We start from the raw sequence: 19,050 nt of genomic DNA, 5'->3' as shown, positions 1-19,050 counted from the left end.
TTAGAATCAGGCACAACTTTTAGAAATTCCCCTAGTTAACTATGTTAACTAGACCAGTGCCCCTCCCCCAACCTTTTGGGCTCCAGGGACTGATTTCGTGGAGAGAGGTCTTTCCACGGACTGGAGGGGGCGTGGTTTCATGTGCTGCCTGCATCCCACAGATGGGGCTTCATTATTTGTCCGAAACAGTTTTTGGCATACTGTGGACTGGTGCTGGTTCAAGGAGGGGAGCTTAATTTGCTTCCTTCAGTCTATTTTAAGCATAAGAAAAACTGATAATTTTGAGCTCAGCCAACTTCAGACTTGTAGATAGAATGTAATAAAATGCCCAAACCATCAGAGATCAGCACAAAAGGACTCAACATGAAAGAATTTTGAAGTATTTGTTTTGAGCACCAGGCCTGAATGATACTGAGAAACTTTCCACAGAATTATCACAGATTAGTCCAAGTTTTTTTTTTTTTTTTAAAAATCAGCTGTTGAACTGGAATGTGATCATAGAATTTTTTTTCATTCCCTTGTTATACAGTTTGGAACCAGAAACCTTTGCTGTTCTACATTTGCACTGGAGATCAAGATCTAACTTCTTCCATGACTTTGAAAATGTGCTTAAATCCAACATACTAAATATTAAGTGTAGACAAAAAAAAAATAAAAAATCATTTCAGTCAAATAGACTTTACCAAGATAATGAAAATGTTTTCTACACAAGCGTCTAGAAGGGAACCTAGGGTGTTTAGTAATTAAAATGATTAGATTAGGGAAGAACAAGTGACAAAACAACTAGAATATTTAATCAGTTTAGATTAAAAAATTAGAAGGGAAAAATATTTTTCAGGTTTTTAAAAGTATGCAGACAAAAAGGCAGCTTAAAATTAATTGTCATAAATTTATTAGGAAAAACCTCAGCACAGAAGGTATTGATAGAATAATTTTACTTGATGTTTGCCAAGGAATTTCTGAGCAATTATCCAGTATGCATTATCTCTACAAGAACAGTTTGGATAAAACCTGTTTTCTAAATGTGAGAATGATGTTGCCGTGAGCCTTTCTGTGCATGTGCTTTACCCAGACTGAGAAATGATTTTTTGAATTGAAGTTTCCACACTCTAAATTCAAAGATCCTTACAAAACTAATTTAATTCTGAAATTATTGGGAATGGAATGAGATGACTGCTGATCTAAAAAAGAACTTATTTAAATAGTCCAATGAGAAACTGGCAAAGCAGTGGAATAAGATCTTCAAAATAGAGATTACTGGCAATTCTCTGCTCCAATGTCTAGAAATGAATTGAGACATTTTAGAAAAATATTTATTATAAGAGACTTAACAATCATAAATAAGACGACAAAATGTCTGGATAATAGATGTTGCAACGTCTGTAAAGAGCAGAACAGAAGAGAAAGAACTGGAGAAAAATCACAAGATACAAAGGTCTACAAATAAAAGCAGAACATCTGTGGTAAAAAAAGAAAAGAAAGATAGTACCAATAGTAATCGGCACCTTGAGTGCAATCCCAAAACATCTGGAGCACCACTTGAGCACTGAAGAAAATCCCCATTAGGCAATTAGGGCGTTCTCTGTGGGCGCGCCTGCTCTGTGGAACGATCTGCCTGTGGAACTCTGGACTGCCCCCGACCTTCTTTCGTTTCGCCGGGACCTAAAAACTTGGTTACTTGATTTATCTGGCCTGGACTGAGGGGTTTTAATTTTTAAACTTTAAAATTTTTAAACTTTGGGCTACTAATGGTTATTTAATCTTATTTTAATTCTATTTTAACTCTTATTTTGTCTTTTAACTTTGCCCTGTAAACCACCCTGAGTCCTTCGGGAATAGGGCGGTATATAAAACTAAATAAATAAATAAATAAATAAATAAATAAATAAATAAATAAATAAATAAATAAATAAATTGAATAGATTACACCCTGTGACAATGCCTTTAATATTATTAAATAATAACATCTGCCTATCCCAGGTCTTTGGGAAGAACTTGGTAGGTGAATAAAAGTGACAAATCCAGTCTAAATATTGGGTTGACTGTGCAAGCAACATAATTATAATAATATAAAATAATACCAGAAGGGAATCCATGGAATAATAGTAGTAATAGTAGCATAACCCACATTTGCAAGAATAGTGTCTAATCTGGACAAGGGGGTTGAAACTATTTTCTTCTTTGTCAACAATTTTATTAATTAGTTTATCACTGAATGTCAGTTGCCTTATGGCTGTGCAATTTTTTTAATCCCATTTATATCCCACCCTTCTCCGAAGACTCAGGGTGGCTTACAATCTAAGAAGCACAAATCAATGTGCTTAGCAATAGCCTTCATTCTATGTATATGCCTGCTTATTAGGGCTTTCGCCCCCCCCCCCAGCAGCATTTTTACAAAGTCAGCTTATTGCCCCCAACAATCTGGGTCCTCATTTTACCTACCTCGGAAGGATGGAAGGCTGAGTCAACCTTGAGCCTGGTGGGACTCGAACCTGCACTAATTGCAGGCAGCTGGTGTTACTTAAGGAGGCAGCCCACTGCTCCACCAAGGCTCGGTGGATAGGATATTTCTAGAAATGTGTGTTTCTGTGTGGAGACTGCTGAAATTTCTATAATCCAGATGTGAGAAACAGTCATAGTGTTTAAGCATTGAATTTCACAATTAATTGGATTCATGTTCAATTTTCCATCTAAGAAGCTCAAAGCAACATACCTAAGCAGGTTTCTTAAGTCTTCTCTGCACCACAAACATTCTGTGAGATAAATTGGATGCAGAAGAGTGACTGACCGAAATCACACCATGACCTGCAAGGCTGCATGGAAATACTGTTGGATCTATTCCTACATGAATCCTACTGCATGTATACTAGAAGAACACTTGCCTGTTTCATGAATTCACTGTTGTAATCAGCCTTGCCTGCATCCAGATTCACAAAGCACACCTGTAATGAGAGTATGAAAGACAAATGAAAAAAAGAGAGGGGGAATAGATTATAACAGATCCCAGGAAAAAAAAATCTATAAACCTATTTGGAGACAAAAAATAAACTCATTTTTCTTAAAGTCCTTTTGCAGAATTACAGCTGTTACCACAAAAAAATGTCCAAAAGTAAGTAGCCTGTTACTTAGAAGGACTTTATTAAATTAATCTGGAACATAAGAAATTGATTTATGTTTTGTCCTTCCTAATCAGACTAGCTAGGATTCTTCAGTGACCCAGGCTGAATTTTTTTAATACTACATACAGTATTATTCAATGTTTCCCACAAAGATGCTTGATTTTGAACAGTAAAAGATAAATGATGACTTTCCCCTGGCACCCAAGAAGCCATTCATACACAAGGAAGACAAGTATCTGTATATTTATATATTTGGAGGTGGGGTATGAGAATGCTTTCTTGAGAATTTCTTAGTAGAAATCTTCCTTTCCAAAGACACAAACTATTGTGCAGTTGAAACAATGGGACTATCTATCAATAATAAGTTTCTTATTTGGATTATGTACTACACAAACTAGCTGAGAACTGAAATTTTGCTATACCTAGTTATTTCTTTGATGCAAGTAAAAAATTACAAGACACTTATAAATGTTCCTCTGTATATAGTATAATCAAGGAGCAATACTTTCAGAGTACCAAATACCCCAAAGTTCATTGAGCTACATATATTCTCTCTTATCAGCAGTACTATTATACAACCATAAGAAGCTCTGTTTGAAATTTCAATGAATGCCAAATGTAGAAGAATACTAGGTACACAGTAAGGAGTCAGTGGGAATTAGCTAGCAGAGGCAGATTAGAGTATAAAAACTTTCAGCAATCCCAGACAATACAGCCAATAGTAAAGCAGGCTGAGAACTGTAGCCTTACATTTTTTTCTAAAATTAAAAAGAGAAATAAAACTGGATCTTAACACAACCAAACTTCGTCCAATATTCTGTCCATGACACTTTATCAATTTATCAATTCCAGGATTGACACAGATAGTGAGAAATTATTTGGATTAAAGACTAATTTCCATGACTTGTGCTATTTTTTGGTGTTTTCTTTAGATGGTTTTCAATTGATTTGATTTGAGTTGATTCTTATATATGTTTCCCTATAAGCTCCAAGACTGGAATGGGATGCACCATCCAACTTATTCTCAGCAATCCCAATTATAAAGTCCTAATCACTATCTGGAAATGCGATCAGTTTCAATCTTTAAATCCTGGATATATAGACAAGATACATATATTCTCAGTCTGACCTATCTTCCTTCCCCTACAAGGAAAAACATATTATATTATTGGTAGAGCTAGGAGCTTAAGCCTGTCAAACTCATTGGCTGAGGATGAGGTAAGGAAAACATTACAAGGACAAGGAGAAAAATAAATATTACTAGAGCTTGACTGTCTTAGCATATATAGCCTATGCGTGAATATAAAGAGAATTAAAGCAAAGACTCTAAATGGTACTTTATAGAGGTCAAAGAGATTTTATCCTTTCTTGCCCATCACTACCCTGTACTATACATAGGTGAGCACAGATAGATCAAACAATCTTATAATTTTTGGGGCAACTTGCACTTTCTTGAAATCATCACAAAAAAAGACTCCATTCTTTATGATATCAATCAGTTCTGTTGAGATTGCCCACAATCTGGTTTCTGAATATGCTAGCACTGGGGACTGTATTCTAAATATATTCATTTGAACTATGTTCCAAGTCAATTTTGTCAGATGAAACTAAAGAAAAAAACAGTATTGCAATCAGATGTACATGACAAAAAATCTTGTGTTAATCATAATATACAAACTGATCAAATACAAGTAATGAAGCCAGATTAGCAGTATAGGACTGTGAGGAATCTGAAAACAATTTCAGCAAATGCTGTTCTATAACATGATGATAATGTTCTCTGATATTTATAAAAAAACAGACAATTATATCCAGTGCTTTTTTTGTAAAAGAAAAAGGTGCTGGAACTCACACAGGTCATACAACCTGCCTTGCCTACCCTACAAGGTTCCATCCAAAAAAGGTGCCAGAACTCCATTCTGGGCGTTCTATGAGAAAAAAAGCCCTGATTATATCTCTTTTAAACAAATCACAACTTTTTTGTTGTTGATTTGGGACTGAAATTAAAGTCAGAAAGAAAGCTTGCTGGCTGTAGAACAAATATCAGCAATGTGTCATAGCACAATTCAGTTTAAGGTCTTATATTTATCTGGTTTTCATTTATGCCTATGTACATTAATATGCATTGATTCCATGTAAAAAAAAATACAGTGGCTGTGGCAACCAGATACACAATATATTGACAAATTGAACCCAGAAAGGAAAACTCAAGAAAAGATAATATATTATTTTACTTTAAAATGTTGTCTTTGCATTGTTCTAGACATATATTTAAATAAATGAATCTTAAAATAAGTCGTTTGGATGGTGATTGCCACTTCAACCATGTAAATTTATGCTTGGCTACATTACAGAAAATATTTGCCATAAAGATACACTATAAAGCAATCCTATTTACAGAATATTTTAAGTTTGGTAATAACTTGTGCATAACGATGTCTTTTGTGAGTTTTTTAAAATGCTCAGCTTATTACTGTTTTTCCTGGAAAATACATAATAATAGTAATAATAATAACAACAATAACAATAATAATAGAGTTGGAAAGGATCTTGGAGGTCTTCTAGTCCAACCCCTGCTCAGGCAGACAAATGGCTGTCCAGTCTCTTCTTAAAAACTTTCCGTGTTGGAGCATTCACCACTTCTGGAGGCAGGCTGTTCCACTGGTTAATTGTTCTGTCAGGAAATTTCTCCTTAGTTCTATGTTGCTTCTCTCTTTGATTAGTTTTCATCCATTGCTTCATATATGTATTCATATATGTATTACATATATGTAATAATAGTCAAGAAAATTCTGCCACAAAGAATGGCTTATTAATACAATTGCCATTGAATAACAACATGGAAATATTGAGATGCATTGAATTGAAGGCTTCCTAGCAGAATAGTCAGCTCAAAAAGAAAAACATCCCCCAACTCCTATTTAGAGCCTCCAGTACAATTCTACTCATAGATGTGGAAAGCACAGTCTATCTTATAGGGAACCTTGACTGGAGCAGCTGGAGCAGCTGACGTGATTCAGCTTGCAAATTATCTATTCTACAGTGATAAAGATTATTCAAGAGTTGGCATTAAGAGAATAAAGCTGTAGAACAATCTTAAGGCTGCCTTAGCCTATAAGGAGCCACCTTCCTTACCCCATCATTTGCTGTTTCCTTCTTGGATTTTGCTAGGAATGTTCTCTTGTGTGTAAACCTCTTGTACTATCAGCATTAATAAAATCTGTTTTGCCAAAATCTGAAAAATAGTGCATATGGTTGTGTGTTACAAGTTCCTCTTTGGAGCATACATCTGATGGCATCCACCATTTCTCTTTACTATCAGTGAAACTGAAACTGACAGTGAAAAATCATTTGAAATTGAAATCATCCAGTATTCTCACATTTATGACCACTATCATAAATATCTTCCAAGTGAAAATTATATACTTTACAAAAAGCATTAATAATGAGACAGGCTTAAAGCAGACATGACATTAGGCAAGGATGATTTAGTAAAGGTAGTTGAGTTTTTTATAGTTCAGTTTTGTTATTTCCAATATCATATCATTTGTATATTACTTTCCTAGTCTGATGGATACTCAGATTTTTCACACGTTAATAATTTTTCTTTCATGATTGCAAATATAACTGTCTGCTCTGGGTGTCAAGATCAGTATAAAGCATTAGACCCACATGTTAAGGGTAGCTTATACAGGCGTAACCTTGTAAATTACTTGTCCTGTTCATATGGATTTTTTTCACCCCGTATTTTGGAGGATATAGAAAGAATATATTTTGTTCAACTGTCTAGACTGGTTCCATAGTTACAGTAGAAGTAGAATGACTCTTTGAATGAAGAGTATATTCATATACAGTAAGACAGTGGTTCTCAACCTGTGGTCCATGGACCCCTGAGGAGCTGCAATGTTATCACAAGGGGTCTGTGAAGGCTGGAAGAAATGTTATTAATTAAGCCTTAAGTCTTGGTGGCCTTGGTCATTGTCTGTAGCCAAAAAGGTATTTAAAGGGAGTACATGGTGAAGAAAAAGTTGAGAACCACTGCATATAAGACATCAGTCTACCTTTTCTGTATTTCAATATCAATCATGTGCTTTTTTTCCTCATACAGTTTTCCCCACTATAAGCATGTTTCTTCTTGATTAAAAAAAATCATTTTTGACTGAAGGAAAGTGATTTTTTGGAGGAGGTGGGACACATAATAGAAAATTAGGAGGATTTTGTTCCAACCATAACGTTTCTACTCAACTGGTCTAATCTGAATCTAACACATTAATCTACCACAACTTCTTTTTAATAGTCAATCTATTTGCAAAGTCAAACTACAAGTTTGGTATTGGTCTATGGTCTTGTATTGGTCTATGCCACATTGCTTTCCATTGCACCAGCCCAGTTTACATGCTTTATTTATCAAATCATATTCACATTTCAGGTTTTTTGGTCAGATTGGAAATAAATTAAGATGCATTATGGAGGGGATTGTTATGCCTTCATAATTTCATATAATTTTTCCCCACAGTATTATGATGGGTCATGAGGAGCTCAAAATCTTGGCTCCCTTGAGTGCTTTTAGCATTTGGATGAACATCTTTTGCAAACACTAGAGTCAGCTAAAGGCTAGGAATGAAAATATTGTTCTATATTATATTTCTTTGGTGAGAAGCAAAACACAGCTCTAGAATTCATAAAGTTAAGGGCAAAAGGCCAACTTTTCTCAAATTTAGCTTCAGCTTTTCATTTCTGAAATGAAACTCTATGCCTTGTTTTTAATACTGTAAGAGGCATCCTAATGCAAAAAAAAAAAAAATGATATCCTCAGCAAAGTAGTTATCTGCTCTCCCAGTCTATTGACCAGCTCCAATTCTTCTGAGGGGCATCAAAATGCTGAGCAGGCACCTGTCATATAAAATAAATTGCATTTATGCTTTGTCAAAATTACTAAGAAAAGCAAAAGCACCAGTCTGCTGCCTTACCACCCTTTGACAGCACTTGGCTATGTCAGTCACTGATGATTGATACCAAACTTCTGTTTGTCAGACAAAACAATTTTCTGGCAGATTTCCAGCTGAACTTTCAAATATCTCTTCTTCATTTCTCAGTAAATTCAGAAAAAAGCCTTTTTATGTTACCCTGGAGATGAATTCAGATTCCATTCCACCTCGTAAAGATGATGACCCTCCAGTCTAGCTTAATAAAGAACACATCATTTGGCTGTTTTCTGACAAGATATTTCATTACCGGGCTAGATAATATAATCAGTGCCCAGGACAGTGGATTTTGACATCACAAAGAAAACAAACAAGTTCTGACAACAGCAGAACCTAACAGTTCAATCCTGTTGATATAGATTCTCTACTATTGGCAAGAACATTCAATGAGGAATTGCAGTGGTCCAGTATGTGGGGGGTACCGCAGGACTCTACTCTTTGTCCACTCCTTTTCAACATCTAATTGAAACTGCTGGCTGAGGTCATCTCCTAGTTTGGAGTTCGGTATCATCAAGAGGCTGATGATAATAATTATATATATATTTTTCTAAGTGTACATCCTTATTGGACCCGTGCCCCTCCTGGCTGGTTTATGCGGCTCGGGATGGGACACGAGGCTGGATCCATGCAGTGGTAACTGCTTCATTGAAAGAGGGCAGTTTCCCCGCAGCCTTGAAAGAAGCGGTGGTGAGACCCCTCCTCAAAAAGCCTTCCCTGGACCCAGCTGTTTTAAACAACTTTCGCCCGGTCTCCAACCTTCGCTTTCTTGCGAAGGTTGTTGAGAGCGTAGTGGCGCATCAGCTTCCTCTGTTCCTTGAGGATACTGATTATCTAGACCCGTACCAATCGGGTTTCAGGCCCGGACACAGCACGGAGACGGCATTGATCGCTCTGATGAATGATCTCTGGCGGGCTCGGGACAGGGGTCATTCCTCTGTCCTGGTCCTATTAGACCTCTCTGCGGCTTTTGATACCATCGACCATGGTATCTTACTGCGGCGTCTCAGGAGATTGGGAGTGGGAGGCACTGTTCTTCAGTGGTTCTCCTCCTACCTTCTGGAACGTTCACAGTGGGTGTTGGCGGGTGGCCAGAGATCGACCCCGAGGCCTCTCATTTATGGAGTTCCTCAGGGGTCGGTCCTCTCACCTCTCCTGTTTAACATGTATATGAAACCGCTAGGTGAGATCATCCGTGGTTTTGGAGTGGGTTATCATCAGTATGCTGATGACACCCAGCTTTTCATCTCGACCCCAAACCACATCAGTGATGCCCTCGACGTGATGTCCCGTTGCCTGGAAGCGGTCCGGGAATGGATGGGGAGGAACAGGCTTCAACTCAACCTGGACAAGACTGAATGGCTGTACATACCGGCATGTCAGGATATTCAAATTATTCCATCTCTTAATATCGGGGGCGAGTTATTACCCCCCGTAGATAAGGCTCGCAATCTGGGTGTCCTCTTAGATTCACAGCTCTCCTTAGAAGATCATATAGGAGCTGTGACTAGAGGGGCCTTCGCCCAGGTTCGTCTGGTGCGCCAGTTGCGACCCTATCTGGACCTGGATGTCTTGCGTACAGTCACCCATGCACTTGTGACCTCTCGTCTTGACTACTGCAACGCTCTTTACATGGGGCTGCCCTTGAGAACCACTCGGAAGCTTCAACTGGTACAGAGTGCAGCTGCACGAGTGCTTTTGGGGGTCTCCCGATACTCCCATATTACACCTCTGCTCCGTGAGCTGCACTGGCTTCCAGTTGCCTTCCGGGTGAAATTCAAGGTGCTAGTGATGACATACAAAGCCCTACATGGCGTGGGTCCGGATTACCTACGGGAACACCTACTGCCAGCATCAACATACCTCTGTCCTGTGCGCTCCCACAGAGAGGGCCTCCTCAGGGTGCCACCGGTCAGAGAATGTCGGCTGGTGACCCCCAGGGGGAGAGCATTCTCGGTGGGTGCGCCAATCCTTTGGAACCGCTTACCAGCTGAAATCCGGATGGCCCCCGACCTTCGCTCCTTCCGGCGTGATCTAAAAACTTATCTATTCCAACAAGCCGGCCTGGCCTGATGGATTTGGGTTTTAAAATTTTCTCACTTTATTGCTTTATTGTATTCTTACTTTATTGCTCTGTACACCGCCCTGAGTCCTCCGGGAGAAGGGCGGTATATAAAACAAACAAATAAATAAATAATAAATAAATATCTTCCAACTACAGAGCATCTAAGTGAAACTGTCATAGTTCTGTCATAGTATCCGAAAGTTGTCCTGTTTGGATGGGGAGGAACTGTCTCCAACTCAATCCTACCAAGGCTGAGTAACTGTGGGTATTTGGCCAGCCAGATCTAGGATACTGCATCTTTGAGCATGGATGCATAGCACTTCTCCTTTCGAGACTGGTATACAATCTGGGCGTCTTCCTATATTGCAGCTCTTGCTTGAACAGCAGATGTCAGATATGGCCAAGAAGGCCTTTTATTCTGCTTATAAACTGCCTGGAATCACTTTTTGTGACAGTGACAGCTATATACATTTGTTAAATAAATAAGCAAAAAAATAAATAAAATTATATTACTACATATAAGACTGTATGTGAAAATGTAATGGCTTCTCATTTATTTATCTATTCCGGAACAATTTTATCAGAATGACCTCTGTGGTTATCTGACCTGTTTGCTATTATGAATTATTAGACTATAGTGAATTAATAACATTATATGAGTCACTATTGAATTGTGCAGCCTTTAAACTCTAAATTATGAACAAATACAAATAAATAGCACTATATGGACAGTCCCAATAATAATTCCCAAAGAGTATGCATGTTTCTTATGATAGTATTTGACAGAATTTTATTCTGTCAGATATTTGAGAGTTATTGGTCAGTTTAAATAAGTAATAGAATTATATTTCTTATTGCCAAAATCATGTCTTTTTTAAAAGAACATTATTGTAAGCATTTGGGTATGACTGTATTGACTGGTTTAATTATTTAAAATTCTAAAGATTTACCCTTGGATTTCCTGTGACTTAAAATACTATCCTGCTGTTTACTATGCACAATTTTATGATACTTCCAGCTGTGACAATTAAATGTAATGAGTCACTGTAACAATAAACACATGCCAGCGCACGCACATACAAACCGATATTCATAGTTGGATGGATGGAAGGAGTATTTACTTAGTATTTGGGGAAAAAACCTAAATGTTTTCCCCTCTTTGTAATATGAAGTGCGTGTATGTTTGTGTGTATGTATTTAGAGCCCCAATTCCAAAGCTTTTCTTTTGTTTCAGCTACTGAAGCAGTGAGTAAATATCACAAGATGGCTAAATAAAATTATGGATTTTTTTATAAGCTCATCTGTATTTAGTTTCATCACCTTCAATTTTCTTATACTATTCAGCTTAGTAATATTTGCATACCCCTACAGGGTCTTGCAAACATACACAATGTTGTCACTAGTTATTTAAAAATCTGAAAAAGGAGTCAACAATTGCTGTCATTGTCTTTGAAACTGGATTTTTTTTTCCTTAAAGAGACTTTTAATCCTCATCTAGTGTCTATTCTCCGTTTTCCTCAACACATAAAAAGAATGTAAGGTTTTTCTATTGTTGTTAGCTACTAAATTTTTGATAAGAAGCCATCTGAAAGTTAGATTTCTTGGTACTAGTGTTATCATAAGATAGTATGACTGACAAATATGTTGTTGTTGTTAGCTGCGAAGCCGTGTCCGACCCATCGCAACCCTATGGACAACATTCCTCCAGGCCTTCCTGTCTTCTACCATCTTCTGGAGTCCATTTAAGCTCACGCCTACTGCTTCAGTGACTCCATCCAGCCACCTCATTCTCTGTCGTCCCCTTCTTCTCTTGCCCTCGATCTTTCCCAGCATTAGGCTCTTCTCCAGTGAGTCCTTCCTTCTCATTAGGTGGCCAAAGTATTTGAGTTTTAGCTTCAGGATCTGGCCTTCTAAAGAGCAGTCAGGATTGATCTCCTCTAGGACTGACCGGTTTGATCGCCTTGCAGTCCAAGGAACTCGTAGGAGTCTTCTCCAGCACCATAGTTCAAAGGCCTCAATTCTTTGGCGCTCAGCCTTTTTTATGGTCCAACTTTCACTGCCATACATTGCAACTGGGAAGACCATAGCCTTGACTATACGCACTTTTGTTGACAGGGTGATGTCTCTGCTTTTTAGTGTGCTGTCTAGATTTGCCATGGCTTTCCTTCCCAGGAGCAAGCGTCTTTTAATTTCTTGGCTACAGTCCCCATCTGCAGTGATCTTGGAGCCCAGGAAAACAAAATCTGTCACTACCTCCATTTCTTCCCCATCTATTTGCCAGGAATTGAGAGGGCCAGATGCCATGATCTTGGTTTTCTTAATGTTAAGTTTCAACCCAAGTTTTGCACTCTCCTTCTTCACCCGCAACAAGAGGCTCTTTAGTTCCTCTTCACTTTCTGCCATTAGAGTGGTATCATCTGTGTATCTTAGGTTGTTGATATTTCTTCCGGCAATCTTAATTCCAACTTTTGATTCATCTAGCCCTGCCTTTCTCATGATGTGCTCTGCATATAAGTTAAATAGGCAGGGCGACAGTATACAGCCTTGCCGGACTCCTTTCCCAATTTTGAACCAATCATTGGTTCCGTGTCCAGTTCTCACTGTTGCTTCTTGACCCGCATATAGGTTTCTCAAGAGACAAATAAGATGGTCTGGTACTCCCATCTCTTTAAGCTTGCCACAGTTTGTTATGATCCACACAATCAAAGGCTTTAGCATAGTCAATGAAGCAGAAGTAGATGTTTTTCTGGAACTCCCTAGCTTTCTCCATGATCCAGCGTATGTTAGCAATTTGATCTCTAGTTCCTCTGCCTCTTCGAAATCCTGCCTGTACTTCTGGTAGTTCTCGATCCACATACTGCTGAAGTCTAGCTTGTAGGATTTTAAGCATGACTTTACTAGCATGAGAAATGAGTGCAATGGTGCGATAGTTTGAACATTCTTTGGCACTGCCTTTCTTTGGAATTGGAATGTAAACTGATCTTTTCCAATCCTGTGGCCACTGTTGAGTTTTCCAAATTTGCTGGCAAATTGAGTGTAGCACTTTTACTGCACTGTCTTTTAAGATTTTGAATAGCTCAGCTGGAATACTGTCACCTCCACTAGCTTTGTTGTTGCTCAGCTTTTCTAAGGCCCACTTCACATTCTAGGATGTCTGGCTCGAGGTCAGTGACCACCTCATTGTGATTATCTGGGATGTTAAGCTCATTCTTGTATAGTTCTTCTGTGTAATTTTGCCACCTCTTCTTAATCTCTTCTGCCTCTGTTAGGTCCCTGCCATTTTGGTCCTTTATCATGCCCATTTTTGCATGGAATGTTCCCTTCATCTCTCCAATTTTCTTGAAAAGATCTCTGGTCCTCCCTATTCTATTGTTTTCTTCTATTTCTTTGCACTGTTCATTTAAGAAGGCATTCTTATCTCTTCTAGCTATTCTCTGGAATTCTGCATTCAATTGGACATATCTATGTTTTTCTCCCTTGCCTTTCGCTTTCCTCCTTTCCTCAGCTATTTGCAAAGCTTCCTCAGACAGCCATTTTGCTTTCTTGCATTTCTTTTTCTTTGGGATGGTTTTGGTTGCTACCTGTTGTACAATGTCGTGAACCTCTGTCCATAGTTCTTCAGGCACTCTGTCTATCAGATCTAATTCCTTAAATCTATTTGTCACCTCTACTGTATATTCAACAGGGATATGATTTAGTTCATACCTGAGTGGCCTAGTGCTTTTCCCTACTTTCTTCAGTTTAAGCCTAAACTTTGCAAGGAGAAGCTCATGGTCTGAGCCACAGTCAGCTCCTGGTCTTGTTTTTACCGACTGTATAGAGCTTCTCCATCTTTGGCTGCAGAGCATATAGTCAATCTGATTTCTGTGTTGACCATCTGGTGATGTCCATGTGTAGAGCCGTCTCTTGGGTTGTTGGAAAAGAGTGTTTGCTATGACCATCGTATTCTCTTGACAAAATTCTATCAGCTTGTGCCCTGCTTCATTTTGTACTCCAAGGCCAAACTTGCCTGTTATTCCAGTTATCTTTTGGCTTCCTACTTTAGCATTCCAATCCCCCATGATGATAAGGACATCATTTTTGGGTGTTAGTTCTATAAGGTGCTGTAGGGCTTCATAGAACCGGTCAATTTCATCCTCTTCAACACTGGTGGTTGGGGCATAGACTTGGACTACTGTGATATTGAATGGTTTCCCTTGGATTCGAACTGAGATCATTCTGTCATTTTGAGGATTGTATCCCAGTATTGATTTTCCTACTCTTTTATTGACTATGAAGGCTACTCCGTTTCTTCTGAGGGATTCTTGCCCGCAGTAGTATACCTGATGGTCATCTGAATTAAATTCACCCATTCCTGTCCATTTTAGTTCGCTGATACCTAAGATGTCGATGTTCAGTCTTGTCATCTCTTGTTTGACCACGTCCAGCTTTCCTTGATTCATGGATCTTACATTCCAGGTTCCTATGGAGAAAAAATCTTTACAGCATCGGACTTTCCTTTCACCACCAGACACATCCACAGCTGAGCGTCCTTTCGGCTTTGGCCCAGTCGCTTCATTCTTTCTGGCGCTACTAGTACTAGCCCTCTGCTCTTCCCCAGTAGCATATTGGACGCCTTCCGACCTGAGGGGCTCATCTTCCAGCGTCATATCGTTTTGCCTTTTGGTACTGTCCATAGGGTTTTCATGGCAAAGATACTGGAGTGGGTTGCCATTTCCTTCTCCAGTGGATCACGTTTTGTCAGAACTCTCAGCTATGACCTGTCCGTCTTGGGTGGCCCTGCATGACATAGCTCATAGCTTCATTGAATTACGCAAGCCCCTTCGCCACGACAAGGCAGTAATCCATGACAAATATACCCACTATCAAAAAATAATACTACTGAAGAATCCCAGGTTACTTTAACTGGGTAGCACCTTTCAGACTATTTTTTAAATTGTCATTTAAAGCTCAGTGGGTTAGGACACTGAGCTTGTCGATCAGAAGGTCGGCAGTTTGGCGGGTCGAATCCTGAGTGCCGCGTAGCAGAGTGAGCGCCTGCTACTCGTCCTAGCTTCTGCCAACCTAGCAGTTCGAAAGCACGTAAAAATGCAAGTAGAAAAATAGGGACCACTACGGTGGGAAGGTAACAGCGTTCCGTGCGCCTTTGGCGTCTAGTCATGCCGGCCACATGACCACGGAGACATCCTCGGATGAGCGCTGGCTCTTCGGCTTTGAAACGGAGATGAGCACCGGCCCCTAGAGTTGGAAACGACTAGCACGCATGTGCGGGGGAACCTTTACCTTTACTTTTACCTTTATTTACAGGTCAAGCCAGAGAGCCAACTTGATCTAGTGGCTAAGGTATCAGGTTACATAAAAGCAGCCTTATTCATGTTAGCTGGTCAGTCAATTCCTGTCACAACCATGGATCAACACTCAGCTGCTCTGGAAAAAAATATGGATCCTGCACTTGCGGGAAAATGCTATGAAGAAAAAAAATACAGCTTAGTTCACCCAAGCACATAACTAATTTTAATTTTTGTATTTATATCTTTTAACTTTTTTATTGTTGTGAGCCGCCCTGAGTCCTCAGGGAGAAGGGCGGCATATAAATTTAATAAACCTTAACCTTTAATAAACCTTAATAAGCTACCTACCATACCAGACAATGACACTACACTTTCTCAGGACTGGGTGGCAGACACATATTGCATGTAAATAAGCATCCAACCTGAAGCAGTTTCTCAGAAGCAACAAAAGTAGTACTGTGATGCTGATAGGGGAACTAGACCTGGCAACAAATCAGGATGTCTTCTTTGCCCACATTTACCCCAACATCACCATCACAGGCCCTATAATTTTGTAACATTAGTAGTACTTTCATATGCTCTCCTTCCAATGTGACAAATGTCATCATTTGCCAGCACTGCTCCTCTGGATTCTACATAGAACAGAGAAGCTGGATTTTGTGCAAAAGAATAAATGGACATAATTTCAACATTAAGACTCAGAATAAGGATAAAGTAATAGCAGAGCATTTTAACCTCTTTGGATGCTGTTTTACAGATCTCACAGTAGCAAACTATCTAGCTCATTTAAACAAGAAAGTGTTGAACTTACATACATTAAAAGGATTTAGCCAAACTCAGAAAACCTTAATAAATACAATGTTTTAACACAGTACAATTGCTATTTAATAAGATATTCAAAAACTGTCTCATCTGTACCCTGTATTTACTTAACACCCCCCCATCTTTTCCCACTGTCATCCCAAATTATATCCTGCATCAATCTAGCTTCTCTATTAATCTGATCATGGGACACGATGGCTCAGTGGGTTAGGACGCTGAGCTTGTCGATCAGAAGGTCGGTAGTTTGGCGGGTCGAATCCCGAGTGCCGCGTAACAGAGTGAGCGCCTGTTACTCGTTCCAGCTTCTGTCAACCTAGCAGTTCGAAAGCACGTAAAAATGCAAGTAGAAAAATAGGGACCACTACGGTGGGAAGGTAACAGCGTTCCGTGCACCTTTGGCGTCTAGTCATGCCAGCCACATGACCACGGAGACGTCCTCGGATAAGCGCTGGCTCTTCGGCTTTGAAACGGAGATGAGCACTGGCCCCTAGAGTTGAAAACGACGCATGTGCAGGGGAACCTTTACCTTTACCTTATTAATCTGATCAACTGAGTTGCAGCTCTCAAAAGCTTTTGCTTTTAAAAAACCAAGTTGAAAAAATGCTACTGGGCTCTTGATTTTTGACTATCATAAATCAAAATGATTCTCCTCCAATAATTCATGCTAATTTTATACTTTTTGCACTGAAATATTGAAGATTAATATATAAAATTTTACCACAAATATATTGCCATACATTCCTGAAATATTTTTCCTAAACCACTTCTTCTAGTGTGCCTTTTTTTGTTGTTCTCCATTTATTTTGGGGTGGGGAGGCAGCTGCCTTTGAGTCAGTCTTGAATCTTGATTGCCTGGACAATTCCCTAGCGTTTTCTTGGCAAGGTTTTTCAGAAGTGGTTTGCCATTGCTCCTTCCTTACCCAGCTAGGATCAAGCCTAAGACGAGACTGGAACTCACAGTCTCCTAGTTTCTAGGCTGATGCCTTAACCACTATACCAAACTGGCTCTTTTTTGTTCTCTATTATACTGACTTTAATTTCAGTGCTTTGTCAATACAGTGTTTCTTTCAATATTTTAAAATATATTTTTTCTTTTGATGTTTGCTCTCCTTTTTCTAGGCAGCTAAAATCTGTTTGTTTGTTTTTACTTCTAAATAATGAGGACTGTTCAGGAACAGAAGCCTACAGAATGAAATCAAGCCTATTATTCGTGTGATGCATCAGAAAAATGTATCTAAAGGATAGAATGGATCATACTGCTTTGGACTCCAAATGGAAGACCATTACCTTCCATTTTATTAGATCAACACAAAACTCTTTTATCTTGTAAACTAGGACAATAAACTGAAGGCTGGAGAAGAATTTTTCTCTTTGCAGTTATTAAGTTTACTTTGAAGATTGTTGCTACAGTTTTATTCCTGTCCATAGGAATTTTAAAAATTGTATTCTATTTGCATTCTGAAATCATATAGTGCAAACCCTGGTACTCTCACTCCTGCAATTTAGTATCCTAGAACATGGAAGAACAAATATGTATGGATTGTGCCATTAAACTAAAGAAGGAAAAAAAGGTTAAAAAGTGTTGAAATACCTATGCTTACAGCATCTGCCTGTAGAATTGTCTGCCCTTGTTAGTTAAAGTAGAGACACTGTTGTGACAATAATTCTTATTTTGTCACTTCCTGCCTATTTTTAACACATATGATATTAAAAATCTGTAAAAATAGCACCATTTTCTTTGAGACTTCTGTGGCCATCTTATGTGAACTGTGAATCATCAGCACTTGTCAACTTGTTCACTTCAACTGGAGTCATCAATTCAATTAATGTGACAATTTAAATATACCCTCATGAAATCCTAAATGCCACTGTATAATTCTAGGGAAGAGAGGTTTAGCTGAACATTAATACATACTTGTTATTAGCCTAAGCCTTGACTTTAATGTACACAGCATAAATTTGACATTTATTACTATTGTTTATTAAATGGCGAGGGTCCGGGATATTTGAGGGAACACCTGCTGCCAGCATCAAGCTCCCTTCGTGCAGTGCGCTCCCACAGGGAGGGTCTTCTCAGGGTGCTGCCAGTTAAAGATTGCTGGCGGGTAACACCCAGGGATACGGCCTTCTCAGTGGGCGCGCCTGCCCTTTGGAACCAGCTGCCCGCGGAGCTTAGGACTGCCCCGACCTCCGTTCATTCCGCCGGGACCTGAAGACCTGGCTCTTCGAGCTCTCTGGCCCAGGCTGAGAATTTTTTAATTTTTAATTTTAACTGGGTTTTTATTTTTTCTCAGGGTTTTATTTAATCTTTTTTAATTTGTTTTAACTTTTGTATTGATTTTCTTTTAAATACCCTGTAAACCGCCCTGAGTCCTTCGGGAAAGGGCGGTATATAAATCTAAATAAATAAATAAATAAATTTATCTTAACATCTACTTTGAGGGTTCAGTATGGATCATAAGTCTGTGAAGGAGGGGGAGAACTAGAATTTTTTTTTCTTGTTATGAAAAAATACCTTTGACAAACGGTCCCATTAACTCAGTTCTGTCAGTGGTCCTCTACGTTTCTTAGGCAGTTGTTTTCTTTCTTACCTGGACTGAAGAGAGACCACCCACATACATCAGCAGATGTTCAATCAGTGAGGAATAATTTTATACCTGCTGGGAATTCTGTACAGCGTCAGGCTAGAGAAAACTGTTTTGCAATCGGTAGACCTGAATTTATTTATAGGAACAGTGAGGTGCAAAACAAGATATGAAATATTATTGCCT

General features: G+C 38.9%; 1 protein-coding gene across 1 annotated transcript in view; it reads right to left on the bottom strand.

The window, feature by feature from the left end:
- Positions 1 to 19,050, bottom strand: part of SPHKAP (SPHK1 interactor, AKAP domain containing) — a gene marked incomplete at both ends in the record, with an annotated part of 244,645 nt that overhangs the window by 27,043 nt on the left and 198,552 nt on the right. The window contains one exon of the mRNA XM_081328536.1: positions 2,883 to 2,942. Coding sequence (XP_081184662.1) covers positions 2,883 to 2,942 — 60 coding nt within the window. The remainder of the gene's footprint in view (positions 1 to 2,882; positions 2,943 to 19,050) is intronic.

Source organism: Vipera berus (genome assembly GCF_964194415.1).
Source record: "Vipera berus genome assembly, chromosome: 5".
NCBI lineage: Eukaryota > Metazoa > Chordata > Lepidosauria > Squamata > Viperidae > Vipera > Vipera berus.
The sequence above is the reverse complement of the archived record's forward strand: the minus strand, read 5'-3'. Positions and strand labels throughout refer to the sequence as shown.